Below are 20,893 nucleotides of genomic sequence, written 5' to 3'. Positions count from 1 at the left end.
ATTTCATTCTTTAATATATTAGATTTATAGAATTAACCAGATCTTAATATGCAAAACAGAACTGGCACGAATCAATTTTTTTATCCATTTTAACTTTATCCTTTTTTCTATCACTTATAACAAAACTTACGTTTTATTGTATTATACTTCATATCTAAGAGTTAATATATTTATATCTGATCTATTCTTCTTTATGTTACTTTAAATATTGTATCAAGTGCTATCAAACTAGATAGTTGCGCTTATTTTTCAGGCGAGCAAGAATTACGGCTGGGCGAGCAGTGGCTGCAGTATTTTATCCGAAATCGGAACGATGCATCTTGAGTTCACTTACTTGAGTGATATAACGAATAATCCGGTGTTCAAAAGCAAAGTCGAAAACGTGAGAAAGGTCCTGAAGAGCCTGGAGAAACCAAAGGGTCTATATCCGAACTATATTCATCCGAGAACAGGAAAGTGGGGTCAACGTAAGTGGAAATCATAATCTATGTTAATCCCATACATTTCGATTAATATTTGCAACACATATAATACAGGCGCGAACATAATTTGCTTAGCAAATCATTTCGATGGAAAGGAGAGTATTTGAAAAACATTAATAGTATATCATAAAGATCTAATTGCTTATAGAGATTTATTGTCCTCGGCATAATTCTTTACTTATCGGGAAATGTCTAATAGATCAGTAACTCGCGTTCGTACTTACATTTATATTCGTAAAAAAAAATAATAAAGAAATACCGAATTTCCGTCTTTAACCGAACAATGCTGGACGGATATAAATATACCCGATGACTTATTACTATTATTTCTTATTTAATAAATCTTTAGGCACGCGTAGAGCAGTACATCTTGTGCGAAATAGGTTTTTTAATCTGACAGCTATCAATTATATGTATATATGTACATCGCGAGAAAATAGTTTCGTATAGTCGCAAGGAGAAGATAGAGAATTCGCACACTTTTAGTTTGCTCTTTTTCTTTTTTTTTCGTATCTCATAGCATCGGGCCATGTCACGTCGCGAAAAGATACCCCGCCGCGGCACCGTCATCGCCATATAGCCGATCTTAAATATCGCATTTATCATTCTCTGCCTCAGGTTCTAAATCCCCCGCGCTTGCATACTCTCTCATTGCACGTATGACGAGATCCTCGAGGATATATATCATCCAAACCGTTCGGTATCTAGCCCCATCGCACATCCTTCCCACGTTTTTCACGGTTCCGCTCTGGTGGACATTCGTACAATGAGAAAAAAAAGAACTTTGAATGAACTGACAAATTTAGTGGCTTTGAGGAACAAAAAATATATATAGTGGATTAAACAAATTTCAAATAATTAATGCAACGAATAATTTATTGATTTAATTATTACGTTTTTATTGCAGCTTCACCGATAAAATTTACTATCATATCGTACCATACGTAATTTATAGTATCGCGACGAAAATGAATGATTTATTTAATTTTGTGCGTTTAATTATTTATTTTTTTTTAATCACAATCTCGCGACATCTATTATTAGCCGTATCTTATTTTTATAAGACGATGTAGCATTGTTGCCTTTTCGTGAATAAAATTAATATTCAAAACATAGTTCGTCAAATCATAATTGAGATATCCGTTTAACAAAAGCTTAATCTTGCGTTGGTCGACTGACTCTTATACATCCTCGCGCATCCTAACATTTTCAATTCTCGAAGAAATAACGATGAAAGAGATTCGTCAAAGCTAAGCCGTACTTCCTTTCATCGCACAAGCCTTAACATAAAGTGGAAACCGTGTTCTTAATTAGCCCAAGGCACCTAAGAATTAGCTCGGCAGAAATCAAGGTCTGCCCTTTGTTTCTGCGTCCTCAGACATAGCCGAAGTAGTATGGATAACAAACCTCTCCTTTCCAAAGAGATTCGCCCAACATTCCTTTATCTCATAGCGATTACCGTTATTGTCCATTTTAAAGCGGTATCTCTTTTAAAGCAATCAAGTTAAAGCTATCTGACAAACGAGTCATCCGTAAGTCTCTAATTTCGCTTTGATATAAAAGGAAAAACAAAAATAATTGACGATGCACTAAAGATTTTTGCGAATAAAACATTAATATTACTATTTTATTATTTCTTTTTTAAAAAGAAAGTTCTTTATTCTTAATTTCTTATAATACAAAAGCTATTGTGACTTGATTTTCATTAAGAAAAAATTTCAAAAGTTGAATATTATTGAAGAATTAATGAAAGAAAAAAGAAACGGATCTTTGGCTCGAAGATTTTTCAGAGAAATGTGTTGCGAGCCCTCTTGGAATTCGTAATACGGAATTTACTTATGAAATATTTTCGTGGAAATTGCAGATCATATGTCGCTCGGTGGGCTCGGCGACAGTTTCTATGAGTATTTACTAAAGGCCTGGATTCAGTCGGGCAAAGAGGATGTCGAGGCACGCGAAATGTACGATGAGGCTATTGCAGCCATAACCGAGCATATGATCAAAACGTCCCCTGGCAAACTCGTATACGTATCGGATTTAAAATATGACAGATTGGAGCACAAAATGGGTCATTTGGCTTGCTTTGCCGGTAAGTTGTACTTAATTAATGCAATTATTATTTCCATTTTTACATCATAATCATCGAGCTTGAATATAATATAAACAAGTGCATTTGCTCCCCAAATATATTATGTTTTCATATATTAATCGATTATTATCCAAATCTTAACAGGATAATAGTCGATGACAATAAAAAGATTGATAATAAAAATTATTTGTTCAACTTTATCACAAGAATTCCAATTTATTGATATATCATCCCTAAAAAATGAAAAAAATCAATTTATCAGAAACGATAATGATACACTTTGTAGGCGGTATGTTTGCTCTGGGTGCGAAAACTCTGGAAAACGAATCGTCTGGTAAATATATGAATATCGCGGCTGGTCTGACCAACACGTGTCACGAGTCTTATGACAGAAGTGCTACAAAACTCGGTCCGGAAGCTTTCCACTTTATCGAAGGCAACGAGGCCAGAAGCCTGAAGAACGGCGAGAAATATTACATTCTGCGACCAGAGGTAATTTGCCTGTTCTTTCTCTTATTCCAGGATAAAACTAGCGCGAATTGAGATAAAGCATCGTAATCACAGTATTATTCTTAGAAAAAATCATTCTTATTCGCACTAAAGAAATCCTTTCACAACAGAAAACCACTTTTAATCACGAAAGAAATATCTTACTCTAACATATATAGGATTAACTTTATATTCGTTCGCAAATTCCTTAAATTTGTTAATTTAATTATTTATTAATTAATTATGTACAAATTTATAAAACAAAAATGTGTTTAAAAAAATAACTAGTTTCTTCTCCTGATTTTATATTTTAAAAAACTAAAATTTAGACGATAAAACGATATATTCTTCCGCAGACCTTCGAATCGTATTTCGTGATGTGGCGACTAACAAAAGATCCGAAATATCGCGAATGGGGTTGGGAGGCAGTTCAAGCACTGGAAAAACATTGCCGAGTCCCCGGAGGATTCACAGGACTTAACAATGTTTACCTGGTTGACTCGGCGAAAGACGATGTCCAACAAAGTTATTTCTTCGCTGAGACATTAAAGGTAAGGAAGAAAGGAAGCATTGTTTCGATGATTCGGTTTATACGCTATTTCTCCTAAAGACTGACTTAAATATTACTTACACCTCGCCGGTGTTTCAAAACGCGGTATTTCACAAATTTACATTTATAATAGTTGAATCACTTGGCATCACTTTTCTATGCATGTATTCGTTTGGAATTCTAAATAATATAATTCTATTATATAACTGTAAGAAATTTCAAACGGATAGTATATAGTTTTAGTTAATAAAGTTTTTCATACTCTTTTATTTTTTGTCTATCGCGCCTTTATGTTTTCGCTGCTGTTTTAATAACGATAATCCAAATGCTACATTATTTTAAAAAATTACCTAATTTTAAATAAACCCTTTCTTTTTCCAGTATCTCTATTTACTATTTAGCGACGATGATCTCATAAGCCTGGATGACTGGGTATTCAACTCCGAGGCTCATGTGCTTCCCATCAAGGGCAGTCCCCTATATCGTCCAGCCCCTGCTTTATAAACCGAACAAGTTCACGATAGTTTGAACGATACTGATAATTTTCGTTCATCAGTGATGGAACCGACACATAATACGACGATACAGTGTATCAGAATGACATAACGACCGAAAATATTTACTTTATATCACGAAGCGACTTTCTCGCCTTTGTTGTATATAATATTATGTAGATTGTGAGAGAAAATCTTATCTATCGCGACAAAACAATACTACTGCATCGATATTTATTTTTTTTTTCTTTATTTGTGTTATTTCAAAAACCTGTTTACTTGATAAATTTAATTACAAAATTTAAAATAATTATTTATATATTTTTTATTTTCCATATATGTCCTACTCCTATAACATAAATATCTGATTTTGATTACGTAACACAATTGAATCGCAAAATGAATATGAAGGCGAATTAGTCTGTCCTTCGATTAACGAGCGATGCACACATATACACATATTTTAAATTAACAAAATTATTTTAGGTAAAACGAGAGAAAGTGAGTGCGTGAGAGAGAGAGAGAGAGAGAGAGAGAGAGAGAGAGAGAGAGAGAGAGAGAGAGAGAGAGAAAACGCGAGCAAAATGAGAGTGAAAAGAGCAGAATAGAAATGTTAACGAACGTTATTTAAGTCACACGTTTGTAAATAGCGAAAATAAAGAAAGTGAGAATGAGAAAACGAACAAAAAAGCTATTAAATAGGAGAAAATGTTGCGAGAGTATGAATGCTCGTAAATTTCCTTTTTCTACCGCAACGTAAAGCGGTCTCTACCAACACTTAAATATATATTCGAAATGTTGTAACTGTACGTCTGTAACATTTTTAATCTTCTGTAAAGATTATGGCAGGAGAGACAGTAATTTAGCCGCGTTTCTTTCTTTTGCGTTAATTGTTTTTAAAAAAATATTCTATTAGAAGTGAAGGAACGTTATTAAGACTGCAAATTTTATCATATGTATATCTTACAATTAGAAAAAAAAACTACATTTATATTAAATCAATAAACCAAATTATTGAAAACGTCTTTTCAATATGTACATTGCAAATATCTCTGTCAATGTTTTTTCAAAAGTCAAATCTTTGACAAGTTTCATTGCGTACATATATGCAATTCAGTGAATTGTCAATTGTGATTGTTATTTGAAACTATGTGAATTGCTTTTATACATTGTAAGATTAAGTAAGGACGCAAGTTTCATATTGACGATACCAAATATCAATAAACTTGTAACGCTAAAAATTCGAAAATAAAACTGTCAATCAATCAAAAAAATTGGAAGGGAAGAGAAAAAAAAGAAAAATAGCGATAAACACATTTAGCCAAAAAAATCGTCAAAGTATCATTTTTTAAAATATCCTACGTAACATTTTATAACGCTAACGTTTCACACACACACCTCTTTTCCCGATTTTTATCGACGTCCTTCAAAAAGATTTTGACTATCCAGCAATTTTGCTATCCCCCAATTCTATCTCCCTCAATCTCCCTTTTTGACAAAGAAAAAGAGAAAAGTACATAAAATCAACTGTCAGTCTCACGATTGCGGTTCGAGCTTTTTGTATGGCGAATAAATCGAAATAAAATGACATAAAGAGGAAGCCCGCGGGAGAGAATGCAGATCGAATGCGGTCGTACATTTACAGCGAACGATGGCGATCATTACTGTGAGTCAGTCGAATGTTGTAGTTGTAAAGCAATGTAGCGCAACTGATTAACTAGCAAAGTCTGTAATGAGAGAGAGAGTAGACATGTATATAAAGATTACAAGAAAGTATTCTATACGAGGAGTGTGCGAAGTATAGAATAGAATTGTAGAAGAAACACCATATAATTGTATAGCGCTTGTGTACTGAAAGATAAGATTGATTCGTCCAAATCGGATTCTGTAATATCCATCGAGAAACAATTAAAAGCAGTAGCATATATTCCAAAAACACAGGCATTTTTACAGTGTTCAGGATTAAAGTTACAGTTGTAATAATTGCAGTTAAACAGGAGATGAAAACAATAATCGTTTCTCAAATATTGGTCTCAGATAGATTCTTGTTTTTTTATGAATTCATCTCGCGAATGAGCTAGTTTTTGTAAAACGTTCTCCTTTAGTAAGTTTAATTCTTGTGGTGTCTCTTATCGAGTTTACGAACAATCAGCGTCGCACTCATCGGTGATGAGAACGACCGGAAAGTTACTTAATAATACATAGTGCAGTCACGCTATGTTTTTCGTTAAGATGAGGTTCCAAAGACGAGAGACTTCGAAACATCATCTTCAACAAACGCGCGAGATAGAACAATATATACATAGAAAGATTTATAATTGAGATTTATATATATGCGTAAAAGAGCGTGCACGTAAACATTCATTCTTATGTGTCCGAATGATAGTGAAATGATTGAATGCGCGACTATATATTGAATTTTAGTGCGTGATAGTCGATAATAATCGCATTATCGTTTTTATTTCACGTCACCGTCGGACCTCCAAGAGGCTCACGCGGTTGTATCATAATGCTTGTCAATTTCGCCAAGTATTTAACATTATCTAGAAAAGAGTTGCACTAAGTTAGTCGATGTTAATCGCTGTTGACTAAGTCTTCTTGGACTGCATTATAGCTAAAATTATATTATCTAGAGAGAAACGAAAAAACCGAAATGTTAAACGACTTTTCATGTTATGTACGCATAAAAATGTTACGTATAAAACAATATATTCTATGCGCAGACTATGATTCTTTGCGTATCTCGTAAATGAATCACGATCAGTTAACTATTGGTGCAACTCGCTCAAGATAATTGCTAAAACAATGTGTACAATGTTTCATTCGATAAGATATCATAGATGACATTCATTTTGTAACACAAGATCCATTTTATATCACAAAAATAATCTTGCATCCGTTGTTGATAATTAGAATAAGTTATCAGAAATTAGTGAGATTTTACGGTGAATTTTCCTTATCGCGATAAAATATATATACGGATGCTAACACTTACGATATTCAATAAGCAACTGTCTCTCAATATCATCTGATTAGGAAGATTCACCATTAAACCTCGTAAACTTCCACTTCCCATTGACACACAAATATAGTAAACCCTAGACCGTGTATATGTAAGAATAGTGATAACATCAAGAATAATGGCAAGGATAGCAGTGTCCGGCGACGATGATGACAGTAATAACGATAGCCTATACATACATTTGTGAATAGATATTTAATAATTTATTGTTAACTAGAGTATTTTACTTGGACTTCACTGAACGGGGTTTTGGGTACAATAATCTTTTCTTATGGCATATAATGACAGGGCTTACAGTTTGTTTATCTGACAATGAATGAAAGGGATTATGAAAGAGAGATAAAGAGACAGGGAGAAAACAAAAACTAAACTTTAGCTTTACTCGACTGGTCTTTATATGATGAGCGAGAGCTCGTCACAAAAAAAAAATATATATATATATATATATCGTTGGAAAAAAAAATGTCACGAAGTTTTTTGGGATGTGAACTATACTTGTAAATACAGTACACAATCTAGTGATAACGGGGTTTTACTTTAACAGCTTTACGTAATTATTACTTTGTCATGATCAGTGAAATAAATAAATATTGATAATACGTTATATTGTACAACTCCCATTATACATTTTCCTCTCCAGAAGTTTGTTCTAATTTCGAGAGAATCAATATTGATGATGCAAATTTATAAAAACTTTATAAATTTAATAGTTTACGCGACTTTCAAAACAATTACTATGTACATAACAAAGATTGTATCTCTATTACCGTCGATTGACGTTAATTGTTAGATTAACGATAATGTGTTGCATCAAGTATCATTTATGGATAAAGCTACCCATAATCCTTTAAGTAGATTACTCTTCTTTAATGAATGTATAGCTTGCCTATATAGCTGATCCTTATTAAACAAATGATCAATCAGAAAACTTAAGGTCACTTTCATAAATATGAAAGAACGGTTTTATTTGCTAGTGATTAATTGCAAAATGTATACAAAGAGATTACTTTCAAACCATTCCTGATCCCAGTGCTCATTTTACGAGATATGTTGCTGATTTGAAAAAATATATTCTTTATAAAATTAAATAAAAAAATCTATAAATCTGACGCAAAATACAGTAAAACAATCATTTTGATTCACTACTTATATAGCTTAAAATATCCTATTCTTTTATAAATATTGTAGATGACAGTTATAATTAAATAAAATAACATGAACGAATCGAACATTTAATTAATTGCTCTGCAATTTCCTAAAAAATATCAAACTATCCATATTAACGAAATTCGTAAATTTAATTATTTTTTAATCACGCTTCATTAATATCTTTGCGTTACTGCATTAGTCAACCCGCTTTTTTTAGACTTTACATCAGAATTCTATATAAATATAAATTTTTAATAAGACACCACCTCCGCGGTCAATGTAGGACGAGGTAGTCTAGTGGGAAGAAGTAGAGGAGGAGGAAGAGTCTGAAAATTAGAGCTACGACGATCAGTCTCCCTCGCGTCGCGCGTTACTTCGATAGCGTTCGCACCAGGTAATTTATAGTACGTATAAGATCTAGCTGCTAATTTTTCTTAAATTCATCGTTTCGATCAACAATTTCGCATTGTTATCTAGAATTCTTCGAAATCGTGCTCGAAAACACCCGACGAACACGTTTCCTGTGCAAAATCAAATTTTGCAAAGAACGACAAATTGAAATTGTGCAAATCCAGCAAATTCTATCTATGAAATATCGAGTGAAGCAAGGCTCGCAGAATAATACGTTATTATTTTACATCGAGTAGTTTTTTAATAATACAAGATTCAAACTAGCCCTCTCGATTGCACGGCGATACAGCTGATACAGCGAAACCGGAAGGGTACCATTTCTCCGATGCGAAACAGTTCTCCACTGTTCTCCAATCTTTTCCTCGGTACAGTCGGCGCTATTATTGCAGTGCGGTTTAAATATAGATAAGAACGCGTGTTTTCTTGACGTAAATCGTGCCGCTCTTTTTATCTTAATTCAACGTACCGCCGAGATCAAGGTGCTATCGAAGATTTTTGCATCATGAAAAAGCTCGTGTTACGACTTCTTCTTGTATCTTGTGTTCTAGGTGAGTTTTCATTAACGATTTCTTAAAAATCATTGTAACTATAACACTGCCATTTTGTAATTAACTAATAAATTTTTTTTTAATTGCATTTTTCATGAAGTAAAAAAAATATTAATAAACTAATATGAAAACAGCACAAATCGATATTTTGTTATTATCACTCAATTTATATCGTAAGAACTGTTGGGCAATTTTAAAAATTTTAAATAAATGTAGAAGTCGACGTTTCTTGCAAAAGTGTTATTGATAGATTCTTAAATATACAACGCCAACAAAAATATTTGTTGCACACATAATGCGAATACGATAAAGTAAATAAAATTACATAAATATGATAAAGTGACATTTCTACGTTTCAAAATTAATTTATTTATATTTTTAATAGCTTATCTTTCATCTATTAAATGTGCGCAATCTATTAATACGATACATCAAAGTAATTAAAATGTTATAAAATGAAAATAACATAGTGCATACAAAATCGCAATTTTCAAGATTGTAAAAATTTGAAGAAGAATTGCGATTACCCCCCAACAATATAATTAAATTAATATAATAAAAACGTAAAAGACATTACATAATAAAAATTAATTATGCAATAATTTATATAGCAATTATGTTGATATATTCGGTTTAATTTGGGACAATAATGAATTTTTTTAGCATCCTGATAACTTTGCAGATACTAAAGATAATCTATACTACACCACTAATTCTCTCTCCTTACACATAGATAATATTTTTTAATTGCAAATTAATAGTATCTTAATAATGCAAAGAAATAAAATTTTTACGAATAAAAAATAAATCAAGTTAAATTATCTGTAACCGCGTATTGTGTGTTTGTTTTTTCTTGTTATATTAAGAATAAAACAGATTTCCTTAACTCGTCGAAATAAACTTAGCTTAATCTAGTATTTTTGACTATCAATTAAAATCGTTCCTAAACAATTTTTAAATCAATAAAATTAAATCATTAAATCTTTTCGATAAAATTCTCTTAAATGTTTGCTTAGTTTTTTCTTATGCACGTATGCGCATATACATATACATATGTATATGTATAAAATAATTAAAATTGTCAATTTATAATTAATTTATACAGTAATAAAACATAAAAAGTATAAATAAAAGTTATAGCGCAACGTATGAATATTTTACTTTATCCAAGAAGTCTTCAATTGTATATTCGCACTTATATATGTCAATATCAAAATAATTAAATCGTGAAACAGATTTAAAAATTTTTAAAAAAGTAAAAGTCTAATAGAAATTTTTATTTATTAAACTAAATTATTATTGCACAGTTCTAGTTATATAAAATCAAAATTTATACTGATAATGAGTAAAAATTGTCTAATGTTGCTGTTAAAAATTGTGATGTTAAAAATCAATAGTAATTTTGTAAATAAATTCTCTTCGTAAAAATAAAACTATAAATTAATTACATTATGACTCTTTTTCACTCGTTATTTAATTGTACCTTTCAACGCTTGCAGTAAATATTTCGCGTGAGGAGATCGTTTAACGTTATATAAATTTGTCCTTCATAATCCGCCACAATTTACACAATTTACACAATTGCACATGCGGCAATTTACGATCACAAACAACTATAAGTTATTTCCAATAGGCCAATTAAATAATATAATAATTTACTTTCTTGTCGAAATTGCTTTAGTCTATATGAAACAAAGATAGAGAAAAATATTAGTTTTAAAATAATTATTAGGAATAAAATAATATTTTTTTTATATAATATAATAAAAATTAAAATTATCGATCACAATGTGCAGTAATTTTACTACGAGAAATAATCAAAACGTCAATAAAGATATAACAATAATATTATGTAATCTTGAACGGTAAAATGTTTTAATTATATGCTACTTTTAATATTAAAAAAATAATCTTTTAAGATGATGTAAGAGAAAACGATATTGCGAGTTTTATTGATATGCTATAACTGTTTTGTATGAAACACATTATATGCTTGCGGTCATTTCAATCACGGCCGGAAGTTATTAACGATTTAAGTTCAATGTCATATCCTCTATGGGTGTCATAAATGATCACAACACTCTCTAGCTCCCCTCAAGTTAACGTAATAATATTTTATGATCATTTATCAATGCCGCATGTATAATTTGTACTAATCATATCAATGATCTATTGATTACATTATGTAAAGTTTATGGTTTTAAAACAAAAATCTCAACATAAAAAATAGCATATAATAAAATTATTTTACTAAAATTCTATGAACGAAAATTAAGTTAGAGAATGCCCCAGTATAGAAAGATATAAACAGATATATATCTTGACACAAACTTATATTTATATATCCCGTCATCTTTTTCTAGAAAATACTTTTCCAACGAAACATAATTACGTCATCTTCCACGTCATTGTCAAAATGGGTGCTCTTAAATAAAGGGATGCAGTCATACATCGATGAGATAAGATTCTAATAAAAATTAAATACTTTAGTAATAATTTTTTTTTTTGTGTAAAAAATAACTCTTTTTCTACCATATTTACAATAAAAAATGTAGACTAAAAAATACTATGCTGAATTTAATAGTCAGTAAACAGAAAAGAGATATATTTTTGCACTTATATATATTATAGCATATTTGAAAAAAAAACCACAATCATACGCGATATTTTCTTAATTGCCCTATCATTATAAATTCAAATTAAAAGTCATTTCTAGTTCGATATCTATAAATTTAATTGTATTAACGATAATTTGCGTGCCACATATGCGAATAAAATCGGTTATGCAAATTTCATAAGGTACTGCGAGTAGCATAACATAATAAACGCTGGAATTTGCTGCGATCGTGCGGTGAACGCACTTCAGAAGAGACTCAGGTTGGCCTATAAATAACGAAAGTTTGCGGTCGCACCAACGCTTGAAGTTTAGTCGAAAATTTTACCGAGTCATAATCCCACCCGAAATTTTTTCTTTTTTATGTCGAATAAAAGAATTATTTGCATTTGATACATGCGTATCAATTCAACAGCCCATAAAGATTGCATAATTAATTTTCCTCTAAATAAAAATTTATCTTCGATTTAATTTTAGCTTTAAGAGCGCAAAACAAATCACGCTGTCAAGCCGAGACAGAGCTCACACTATCAATGAGCTAATCGCATTTAAAACTCGGTTAAAGTTACATAGTAACGGCTTTGTATTTCAAGAGACATATGTGCTTAACTATTATACCAGGTTGAGTTCATGAGAGAAAAATCATAATCATATATTATTTAATTAAAAAACAAGCCATGCTAAGCGTCGTGCTTTGTAATGTAAGTTTGTGTAAGATTTTTTTTACTATTTGTAAATTTCCCTGCTATCATTGTCGTTAAGAGAGAGTACAAAGTTTTATCTCAATTAGGAGAAAGCGCGAGCGATGCAATGCTTCGCAAGTTGCAGCGGAAGTTAAAGCGGAAATTGAGCGATTGTCGATACTTTCGAATACCGATTACGAGATAAATGATTCCGCCTCGATTCAACGGAAGCTGTTTATGCACGCGAATACTTGGAGCTCGTTGGCGTTCGCTTACTACAAGTAAGTTGCGAACTCGAGCCAACTATGCGTAGTCGACATACCAGAGATTCCTTTGCAAACGCAAACGATAAAGGCCGATAATTTCAACGCTTTCGGCGCTCCTAAATTACGTTTGCAAAGTCTGCACAACAAAACTGTAATCTCTAGCTTAAGTCATGCACCTTTAGTTTTGTACTTTTAAGAAAAAAAGAAATTATGTTTGCAAAAGCATATTGATCAAATTTGTAATCTTCTATAAGATGTTTCGCAACCATTGTATTTTATATGTTAATAGCGAGCTCTGAAGATTAATAAAAATTGATATCTTTAAATAAAGATGTCAATAACACTATAGTTTCTGAGTTGTAAATGATTAAAATTAAATTATATAGTGTAAAATTCGTGTGTTCAGGTACTTACGCATACACTCGATCTGTCATATATCATATATCGATTTGTTTGTTATTAATTCTAACAGATATTCATTGATACAATAAATTGGTGATTTCATATGATACTGCACAGAGAATTTTCTCTTAGAATTTACTCTGAAAATCATGATAATCGTGGGACAAGATGGTATGGAAAGAATTTTATGAGAATTTCTCTAATTAATATTTATCACAATAAAAAATATCTATCACGATAAAATATAAAATGTTTGATTACTTTAATTAAACTGTATAGTAAAATTAATCAAACATATTTTATATTTGATTGTGATAAATATATTAATCAGAGAAATTCTCATAAAATTCCTTCCATACGATATTGTCCCACGATTACCATGATTTTCAGGGTAAATTCTAAAAGAAAATTCATGTGAAAATTAATAACAGATAATAATTATTTATAACTTGAAAATTATTTTGGCATTTTCATATTAAGATATAATAATTAATTTCCAGAATATGCTACTGAGAAATATTTTACTGTTATCTTATTTTGAAATATTCTATGCTTGTTGCACATTCTATATAAAAAGATTTGCAAACTATTAAAAATATTCGCGTCATCATAAATTATAATAGTAATATCATTTTATTATTTCTTAAAATTAACAAAAAAATTTTTTTTTTTTCAGTTAGATTAAATTATTAATTAAATTCTTACTTTTTTATATAATATATTAGCATACGCGTAATATTTATGATAATGTAAAAGACAAGCCAAAATATTTGCAAGCATTAATCGTTTAAAATAGAAACGATTATTAATAGATACCATGATATTTGAGGAACACATGTTGCGACATCAAAAGTCAAAACATGAACGCAGAGATACCGGATGCCGACTGTCATATTATTATCGTTTGCTTCGTTTTATTAACTTTCTATTTATAATTTAGAAAATATATAGAGTTTGAAAAAAATTAGACCTCTTTCAAAAAAAAAGATGACCCTCTTATACTGATTTTCAATATTTCAAGCTATGGTCGCACGGAGTTCATTTGATGGATTTGTCCATCACTTCCTCATTATCAATGATAATCACACATATTTACAATACTATATATATATTTACGTTATATCGTATACACATACCTCTGCATAATGAAGCATATACATATATATGTATACATACCTCTGCATAATGAAGCAGTCCCCCAATATTTTTGTCAGCATTCTGGATATATTTTTCTCGGCGTTCTCCATATTTTTCTCGACGATCTTTTTTTCGGCATTTCCGATGCACACACTTAATTAAAAGCAATATTTATTCTCTAAACGTTTCAATAACTTTTATCAACATGTTTAACACAATACTTGAAATTATTTTTGCGCGGAATTCACTTTACGAAACTTACATTTGTATTATACGATGTGATATATATATTTACGCATAATATAACAAACGCCCGATACTTTTCTCGACACTCCCGATATTACACGTTTAATTGCGAGCGATATTTATTATCTGAAACATAAGATCGTAACTTTTTTAAATAACTTGAAATTGCAACGGATAAGTGATCATAACCGCACATATCGTACAACCATATTATGATCATAATATAATTATATTATGATTATATCACGAGAGTCGAAAATATATATATAGCGATTACACAGCATTAAGTAGATTGGATTCTATTCTTTTGATTACTCACCATGTTCGATCTCGTTTAAATCTGCATCACTCCAAAAGCAACTCGACGCGCATAATGACGACGCGCGACAGACGCTATAAATGAGCGCGAAAACTCAATGACGTAACTTCCGCTTCCATCACGACACTGTAGTCCAGTTCCGATTCGAGTTTGTACTACGCGAGTCAAGTACGGCTGTCCTGCAGCGCACTTTTTCACCGCTAGTTTCTAAAATATATTAACACGTATACGTATGTATATAGAATAAGAGACGTAAATATTATATTCAATAATTTTTCTGATTCAATTTTTTCAACACTTACGATGTGCGATCACCATTAAATCGGCGCCGACGTGTTTTTCAATATACGTAGTTGCCGCTTAAAGCACCATCTCTATCGTGAAGGTTAGTCTGAATTTCCTGTTATCATCATTCGCGTTTGTTATTATACATGGCCACATTATTCACGCACAATTTATAATACTATCAATTATCCAATGAATATTACAACGCGTTTGTTAATAACTAATACGCGTTCTATATAATCGATATATATATGTACATAAATATCGCGAAAATAATCGATTAGATACTAGCGGGAGAGGCTCACTTGCACACAGTAATAGCACGGTGTGCAATTGCACACCGTGCTATTAGACACATAAAGTTGCGCACAGTTCTTTTCCCCACAGTTCTTTTGCCCATTGTTCTTTTACGCACCGTGCTGGTAGGCACCCCTACCGGCGGGGGGTGCGGGAGGGGGGCCGAAGGCCCCCCTTGCACCCCCCCCCCGTGTGTGTGTGTGTGAATAGAGCATGTGTGGCGCATTTTCGTGTCCAATTGCACGGTGCGCAAAAGAACTGTGCGCAAAAGAACTGTGCGCAAAAGAACTGTGCGCAAAAGAACTGTGGGCAAAAGAATTGTGCGCAAGTTTATGTATCTAATAGCACGGTGTGCAATTGCAACGTGTGCAATTGTACTGTGCGCAAATGAAGGCTTCTCGATACTAGCAATCGATTATTTATCGTCCATAGACTTATATAGATAGAGTGCGCACTCTCCTTATTATAATGGATGGGTAAATTTATATATAGATGCGTAATACATATGTACGGAAAAATCAACCAATCAGCTTCGTCTAGAGTGAAAAAAGGGAGCAACATGGCCTCCCTATATCGACCACCTGATTGGTCAATTTCTTTATGCATGTATCACTCTCTATTGTCTTATCTTATTAATGCTATATTCTTGCCTCTAATGAGAACACACCTATCTATAGAGATCTATGTTCGCGTCGTAGCAGCCATTTGAAAAAGACGTTGTACAATTGACTTCGCGACTCGTTTACGCGCGCAATTATCTGTGATTAGGACGTTTTATATTGCAGATATAATCGCGATCGAGCAGTATCGCGTGTCGTGAGTGCTGAGAAAAACAGAATCGAGTTAATCACCGTGTTGTTGTCGCACAATTAGACTAGAGTGTACGATGTTGTAATCACTCGCCGCATCCAAACCGAATTTCGCTTTTAGGTTATCGAATCGCCGCGTATCGTGTGCAATATCGGTAGTGTTGACAAGTGTTGTGCGTTAAATAAATGGTGTTGATAAAATTATTGAGAATTTAAGTTACCGAGAATAAATAGTGCTTGGAAATAAGTGAGTGTGCGATACCGGAAGTGTCGAGAAAAATATTGGATTTATCATCGTACGGATACGTCGACATGTTGATGGTGAGAAGGTGAGACGATCTTGTCGAATTATGGTGAGTCGAAAAATAAAAAAGTTATCTGATTTATAATTAGAGTCCCTTTAATCAGAGTCTGGCCAACTGCTCGCTTTGGCAAAATTCTGCGAGAGAGAGAGAGAGAGAGAGATAGAGAGAGAGAGAATGCATGCATTAAGTTAGAGTAAGATGGCGTATATTTCTCTCTCTCTCTCTCTCTCTCTCTCTCTCTCTCTCTCTCTCTCTCTCTCTCTCTCTCTCTCTCTCTCTCTCTCTCTCTCTCTCTCTCTCGCAGAATTTTGCCAAGACTAGCAATTGACCAGACTCTGATTATAGGGACTCTAATTTATAATAGTTCAGCAGCGCAATACTTTATTTTAGATTATTATTGCGTCCTTTAGATAGCAATATTTATTGCGTATTTCGACCTGCAAAGAGAAAACTTCGGCGTTTTACAGAAAGATTTTAATAAAAATTTAACATATATATTCAGATATATAAACGTTTAATATAAAAGAATTTTTTTTCTCGATTTTTATGCATACATATTTTATGTATGGCAAAGTGTAAAAACCGAACTTGCTGAAATAAATTGTCGAATAAATCGTGTATATAAAAATAATATATTCAATTAATATTTAAAATATATAAATAATTAATGTGTAAATACATTTTTTAGCAGATTTGGTTTCTATACGCTTTGAAATATATATATGTACAATATTATATTAAAAAATCGGATAGGGAAATCTTTATAGCTCCCCCCTTAAACATTTACCCTAATTAAGATATTTTTTATACTTTGAAAACTAGAAGAGAAATTAAAAAGCGCAATTTTCTCGCGATCTCGTAAATAAAAATAAAGCACAGGAAATATCTCAATGCCATTAATCAAATTGGATGAATAGGTCACACTCATTTTATATATTATGCGGTTCCTATAAGATTTATATATCTATATATATTTTATATATTTTAAATATTTTATTTGCTTATATATTTTAAATTTAAATTAAGTTAAATTTATTTTATTGATTCATATATTAAATATTATTAATTTTAAATATTAATTTCATTCATATTTATCAATTTTCTACGACTAAGGAATGATAAACCAGTGATCTTGTGATCGTGAGGCTTAATCACACACATTTATTAATACCTGAATATTTTATTTTCAAATAACCGATCATCATTTTATTAATAAGTACAGCAAAATTTATATCTCGCCTCGCTCAGTCAGAATTAAGACGCCAAAGTGCTCTCTCTCTCCTCATAAGCGCGCTCTTCATCGTTCGGCGTCCGTCGTTTTTCGCTCGCCATGTGGCCCGGTTTTATGTTAATGAGTGGCAAATTATCGGAAAAGAGGCTGCCTGATGTAGCAGGCTACCATACTGCGATGGAGGTTGGCAGGACCTCTCACTCTCTCCTTCCTTTCGGCTTTCCTCGTCTCCGTCTCTCGCAATCCCATCGGTACTTTCGTCTCTTTTCACTTCGCGTTGCTATCTCGCTCGAAATCCAATGAGCGCATTCACATCTGTCGGATGCGCTTATGGTTATCGCGAAACGTGCGGGCGAACGCGAGCACCGCGAAACGGTGACATCAATCGCTGCCGATCGATGCGAAATCGACGAGAGCGTTGCAGTCCTGATCGAACGACTTCCTCTTTCCGCTTCCGTTATTCCGTGACCCCTGCTTCTTCTTTAGACATCACAGAACGAGTTTGAAAAGAATATCGCGAATATCTCTGCTCTACAGAACATGCACATCTCTCTCGTCTTATTATTAGTACACTGAAAGAATTTTCTCTTACAATTAGAATTTACCCTGAAAATCAGTAATCGTATATGGAAAAAATTTTATGAGAATTTCTCTGATTAATATTTATCAGAATAAAAAATATTAATATCTATCACAATAAAATATAAAACATGTTTGATTAATTTTACTAAACTGCATAGTAAAATTAATAAAAGATATTTTATATTTTATAGTAATAGATATTATTATTTCTATTGTGATAAATATTAATCAGAGAAATTCTCATACAATTTTTCCATACCGTATTACCGTACATCCCACGATTACCATGATTTTCAGAATAAATTCTAAGAGAAAATTCTCTTTGTGTATAATTTTAATTATGGCCTTTTCTCTCCTTGTTAACATTTAAAACATTGAAACCTGAAAACTATCAAAGTATAAGAAAATCTTATTCTTCAATTGATTTTTAATGTCTACTTTGACAAAATCTTTATTTCTGATTCATTGTTATAGTTATAATGGAACACAGAAAAATTGATAGTTGTACAATTTAATTATGTTGTACAGAATTTTATTTTAAAATATATTGAAAAATATACCAAATATACACTGAGAGAATTTTCTCTTAGAATTTACCCTGAAAATCATGGTAATCGTGAAACAATATGGTATGGAAAGAATTTTATGAGAATTTCTCTGATTAATATATTTATCACAATAAAAATAATAATATGTATCACAATAACATATAAAACATGTTTGATTAATTTTAGTAAACTGCATAGAAAAATTAATCAAACATGTTTTATATTTTATTGTAATAGATATTATTATTTCTATTGTGATAAAAATTAATCAGAGAAATTCCTATAAAATTCTTTCCATACTGTCTCACGATTACCATAATTTTCAGGGTAAATTCTGAAAGAAAATTTTCTCTTTGTGTATAACTTTAATTATGGCTTTTTCTCTCTTTGCTAACGTTTAAAACATTAAAACCTGAAAACTATCAAAGTATATAAGAAAATCTTATTCTTCAATTGATTTTCAATGTCTACTTTGACAAAATCTTCATTTCTGATTCATTGTTAGTTAATGGAACACAGAAAAATTGATAGTTGTACAATTTAATTATATTGTACAGAATTTTATTTTAAAATATATTGAAAAATATACCAAATATACACTGAGAGAATTTTCTCTTAGAATTAGAATTTATTCTGAAAATCATGATAATTGTGGGACAATATGGTATGGAAAGAATTTTATGAGAATTTCTTTGATTAATATTTATCACAATAAAAATAATAATATCTATCACGATAAAATATAAAACATGTTTGATTAATTTTACTAAACTGCATAGTAAAAGTAATCAAACATTTTATATTTTATTGTAATAGATATTTCTATTGCGATACATATAATAATCAGAGAAATTCTCATTAAATTCTTTTCATACCATACTGTCCCATGATTACCATGATTTTATAAGGATAAGTTCTAAGAGCAAATTCTCTTTGTGTATAATTTTAATTATGGCCTTTTCTCTCCTTGTTAACATTTAAAACATTGAAACCTGAAAACTATCAAAGTATAAGAAAATCTTATTCTTCAATTGATTTTCAATGTCTACTTTGACAAAATCTTCATTTCTGATTCATTGTTATAGTTATAATGGAACACAGAAAAATTGATAGTTGTACAATTTAATTATGTTATACAGAATTTTATTTTAAAATATATATTGAAAAATATACCAAATATAGAGATCTCTCAGAATGTTACTTCGAATTTGAAACTTTCAAAAGGAATCATTAATTTATATGTGCAATGTGCACTGAGAAAGCTGTTTTAAAGTTTAAAGTTTGAAAATTTATATTTGAAGTTCTATACGAAATATGAATTTTTACATATACACACATGTGTGTGTTTCGGAAAAAAAACATTGTATAATGTAATGCATACATTTTAACATGTGTGACAATCATGAATCAACGTAGAATAGCTTTGTGTACTACATCTTTTACATTAAATGTCGAATAGAAGAGAAATCTCTCGTTAGGAACCTGAAACTATGTCGCTTTAATTTCGATAAGCACGGTACTACTTCTACCATCTGGTTAATTCATCAATGTATTATATATTATTCTGAAAATTTTTAATCACAATTATTGAATATATCAGTAAATATCATTGAATAATTTTTATTAATAAAGTAATCAATTTTCTTTTTTTTTATGAAGATCTTTAAGATAGTTTCACAAAATAATATATGATAATAAGTTAATAATTGTTAATATTATTAAATAAATGTGTATGATTACAGAAAAGCATGCAACACAATAGAAAGATTGAGAGGAGAATTAAATTAATAAAATTATTACATTTTTTTACAATGATGATATTTATAATTACAATAATACAATAAATTAAAACTTTTGTTTTTATATTGTTTTAAATCTGTTTTAAATTTTAATAAAAAATTATCACACATGTCATAATAGAATCTCAGGGTCTCG

At 31.0% G+C, this 20,893-nt stretch overlaps 3 protein-coding genes across 8 annotated transcripts in view; 2 read left to right on the top strand and 1 right to left on the bottom strand.

The window, feature by feature from the left end:
• Positions 1 to 7,725, top strand: part of Alpha-man-ia (alpha-Mannosidase class I a) — a 466,863-nt gene extending 459,138 nt beyond the window's left edge. The window contains exons 5-9 of the mRNA XM_083039156.1: positions 254 to 467; positions 2,347 to 2,571; positions 2,858 to 3,063; positions 3,417 to 3,611; positions 3,992 to 7,725. Coding sequence (XP_082895282.1) covers positions 254 to 467; positions 2,347 to 2,571; positions 2,858 to 3,063; positions 3,417 to 3,611; positions 3,992 to 4,114 — 963 coding nt within the window. The 3' untranslated portion in view covers positions 4,115 to 7,725. The remainder of the gene's footprint in view (positions 1 to 253; positions 468 to 2,346; positions 2,572 to 2,857; positions 3,064 to 3,416; positions 3,612 to 3,991) is intronic.
• The window catches only part of LOC145936696 (uncharacterized), a 121,396-nt gene extending 105,820 nt beyond the window's left edge, over positions 1 to 15,576 (bottom strand). The window contains exons 1-4 of the mRNA XM_083039147.1: positions 15,492 to 15,576; positions 15,204 to 15,301; positions 14,902 to 15,108; positions 14,336 to 14,708 (exon numbers count right to left, since the gene is read on the bottom strand). Coding sequence (XP_082895273.1) covers positions 14,336 to 14,446 — 111 coding nt within the window. The 5' untranslated portion in view covers positions 14,447 to 14,708; positions 14,902 to 15,108; positions 15,204 to 15,301; positions 15,492 to 15,576. The remainder of the gene's footprint in view (positions 1 to 14,335; positions 14,709 to 14,901; positions 15,109 to 15,203; positions 15,302 to 15,491) is intronic.
• The window catches only part of LOC145936682 (xaa-Pro aminopeptidase 1), a 38,112-nt gene continuing 25,801 nt past the window's right edge, over positions 8,583 to 20,893 (top strand). For 2 of the 6 annotated variants that reach the window (XM_083039121.1, XM_083039120.1), the window contains exon 1: positions 8,615 to 9,234. In XM_083039121.1, the coding sequence (XP_082895247.1) occupies positions 9,189 to 9,234 (46 nt within the window). In that variant the 5' untranslated portion in view covers positions 8,615 to 9,188. Of the gene's footprint in view, positions 9,235 to 16,171; positions 16,646 to 20,893 lie in introns of those variants that run through there. The other 4 variants (XM_083039118.1, XM_083039119.1, XM_083039125.1 and 1 more) reach the window with 4 other exon arrangements.

The sequence above is a fragment of the Prenolepis imparis genome, unplaced genomic scaffold (genome assembly GCF_030444845.1).
Source record: "Prenolepis imparis isolate NDT839.2.m4 unplaced genomic scaffold, iyPreImpa1.0 SCAF_5, whole genome shotgun sequence".
Taxonomy (NCBI): domain Eukaryota; kingdom Metazoa; phylum Arthropoda; class Insecta; order Hymenoptera; family Formicidae; genus Prenolepis; species Prenolepis imparis.
Note: the sequence above shows the minus strand (reverse complement) of the source record. Positions and strands in the feature narration are given on the sequence as shown.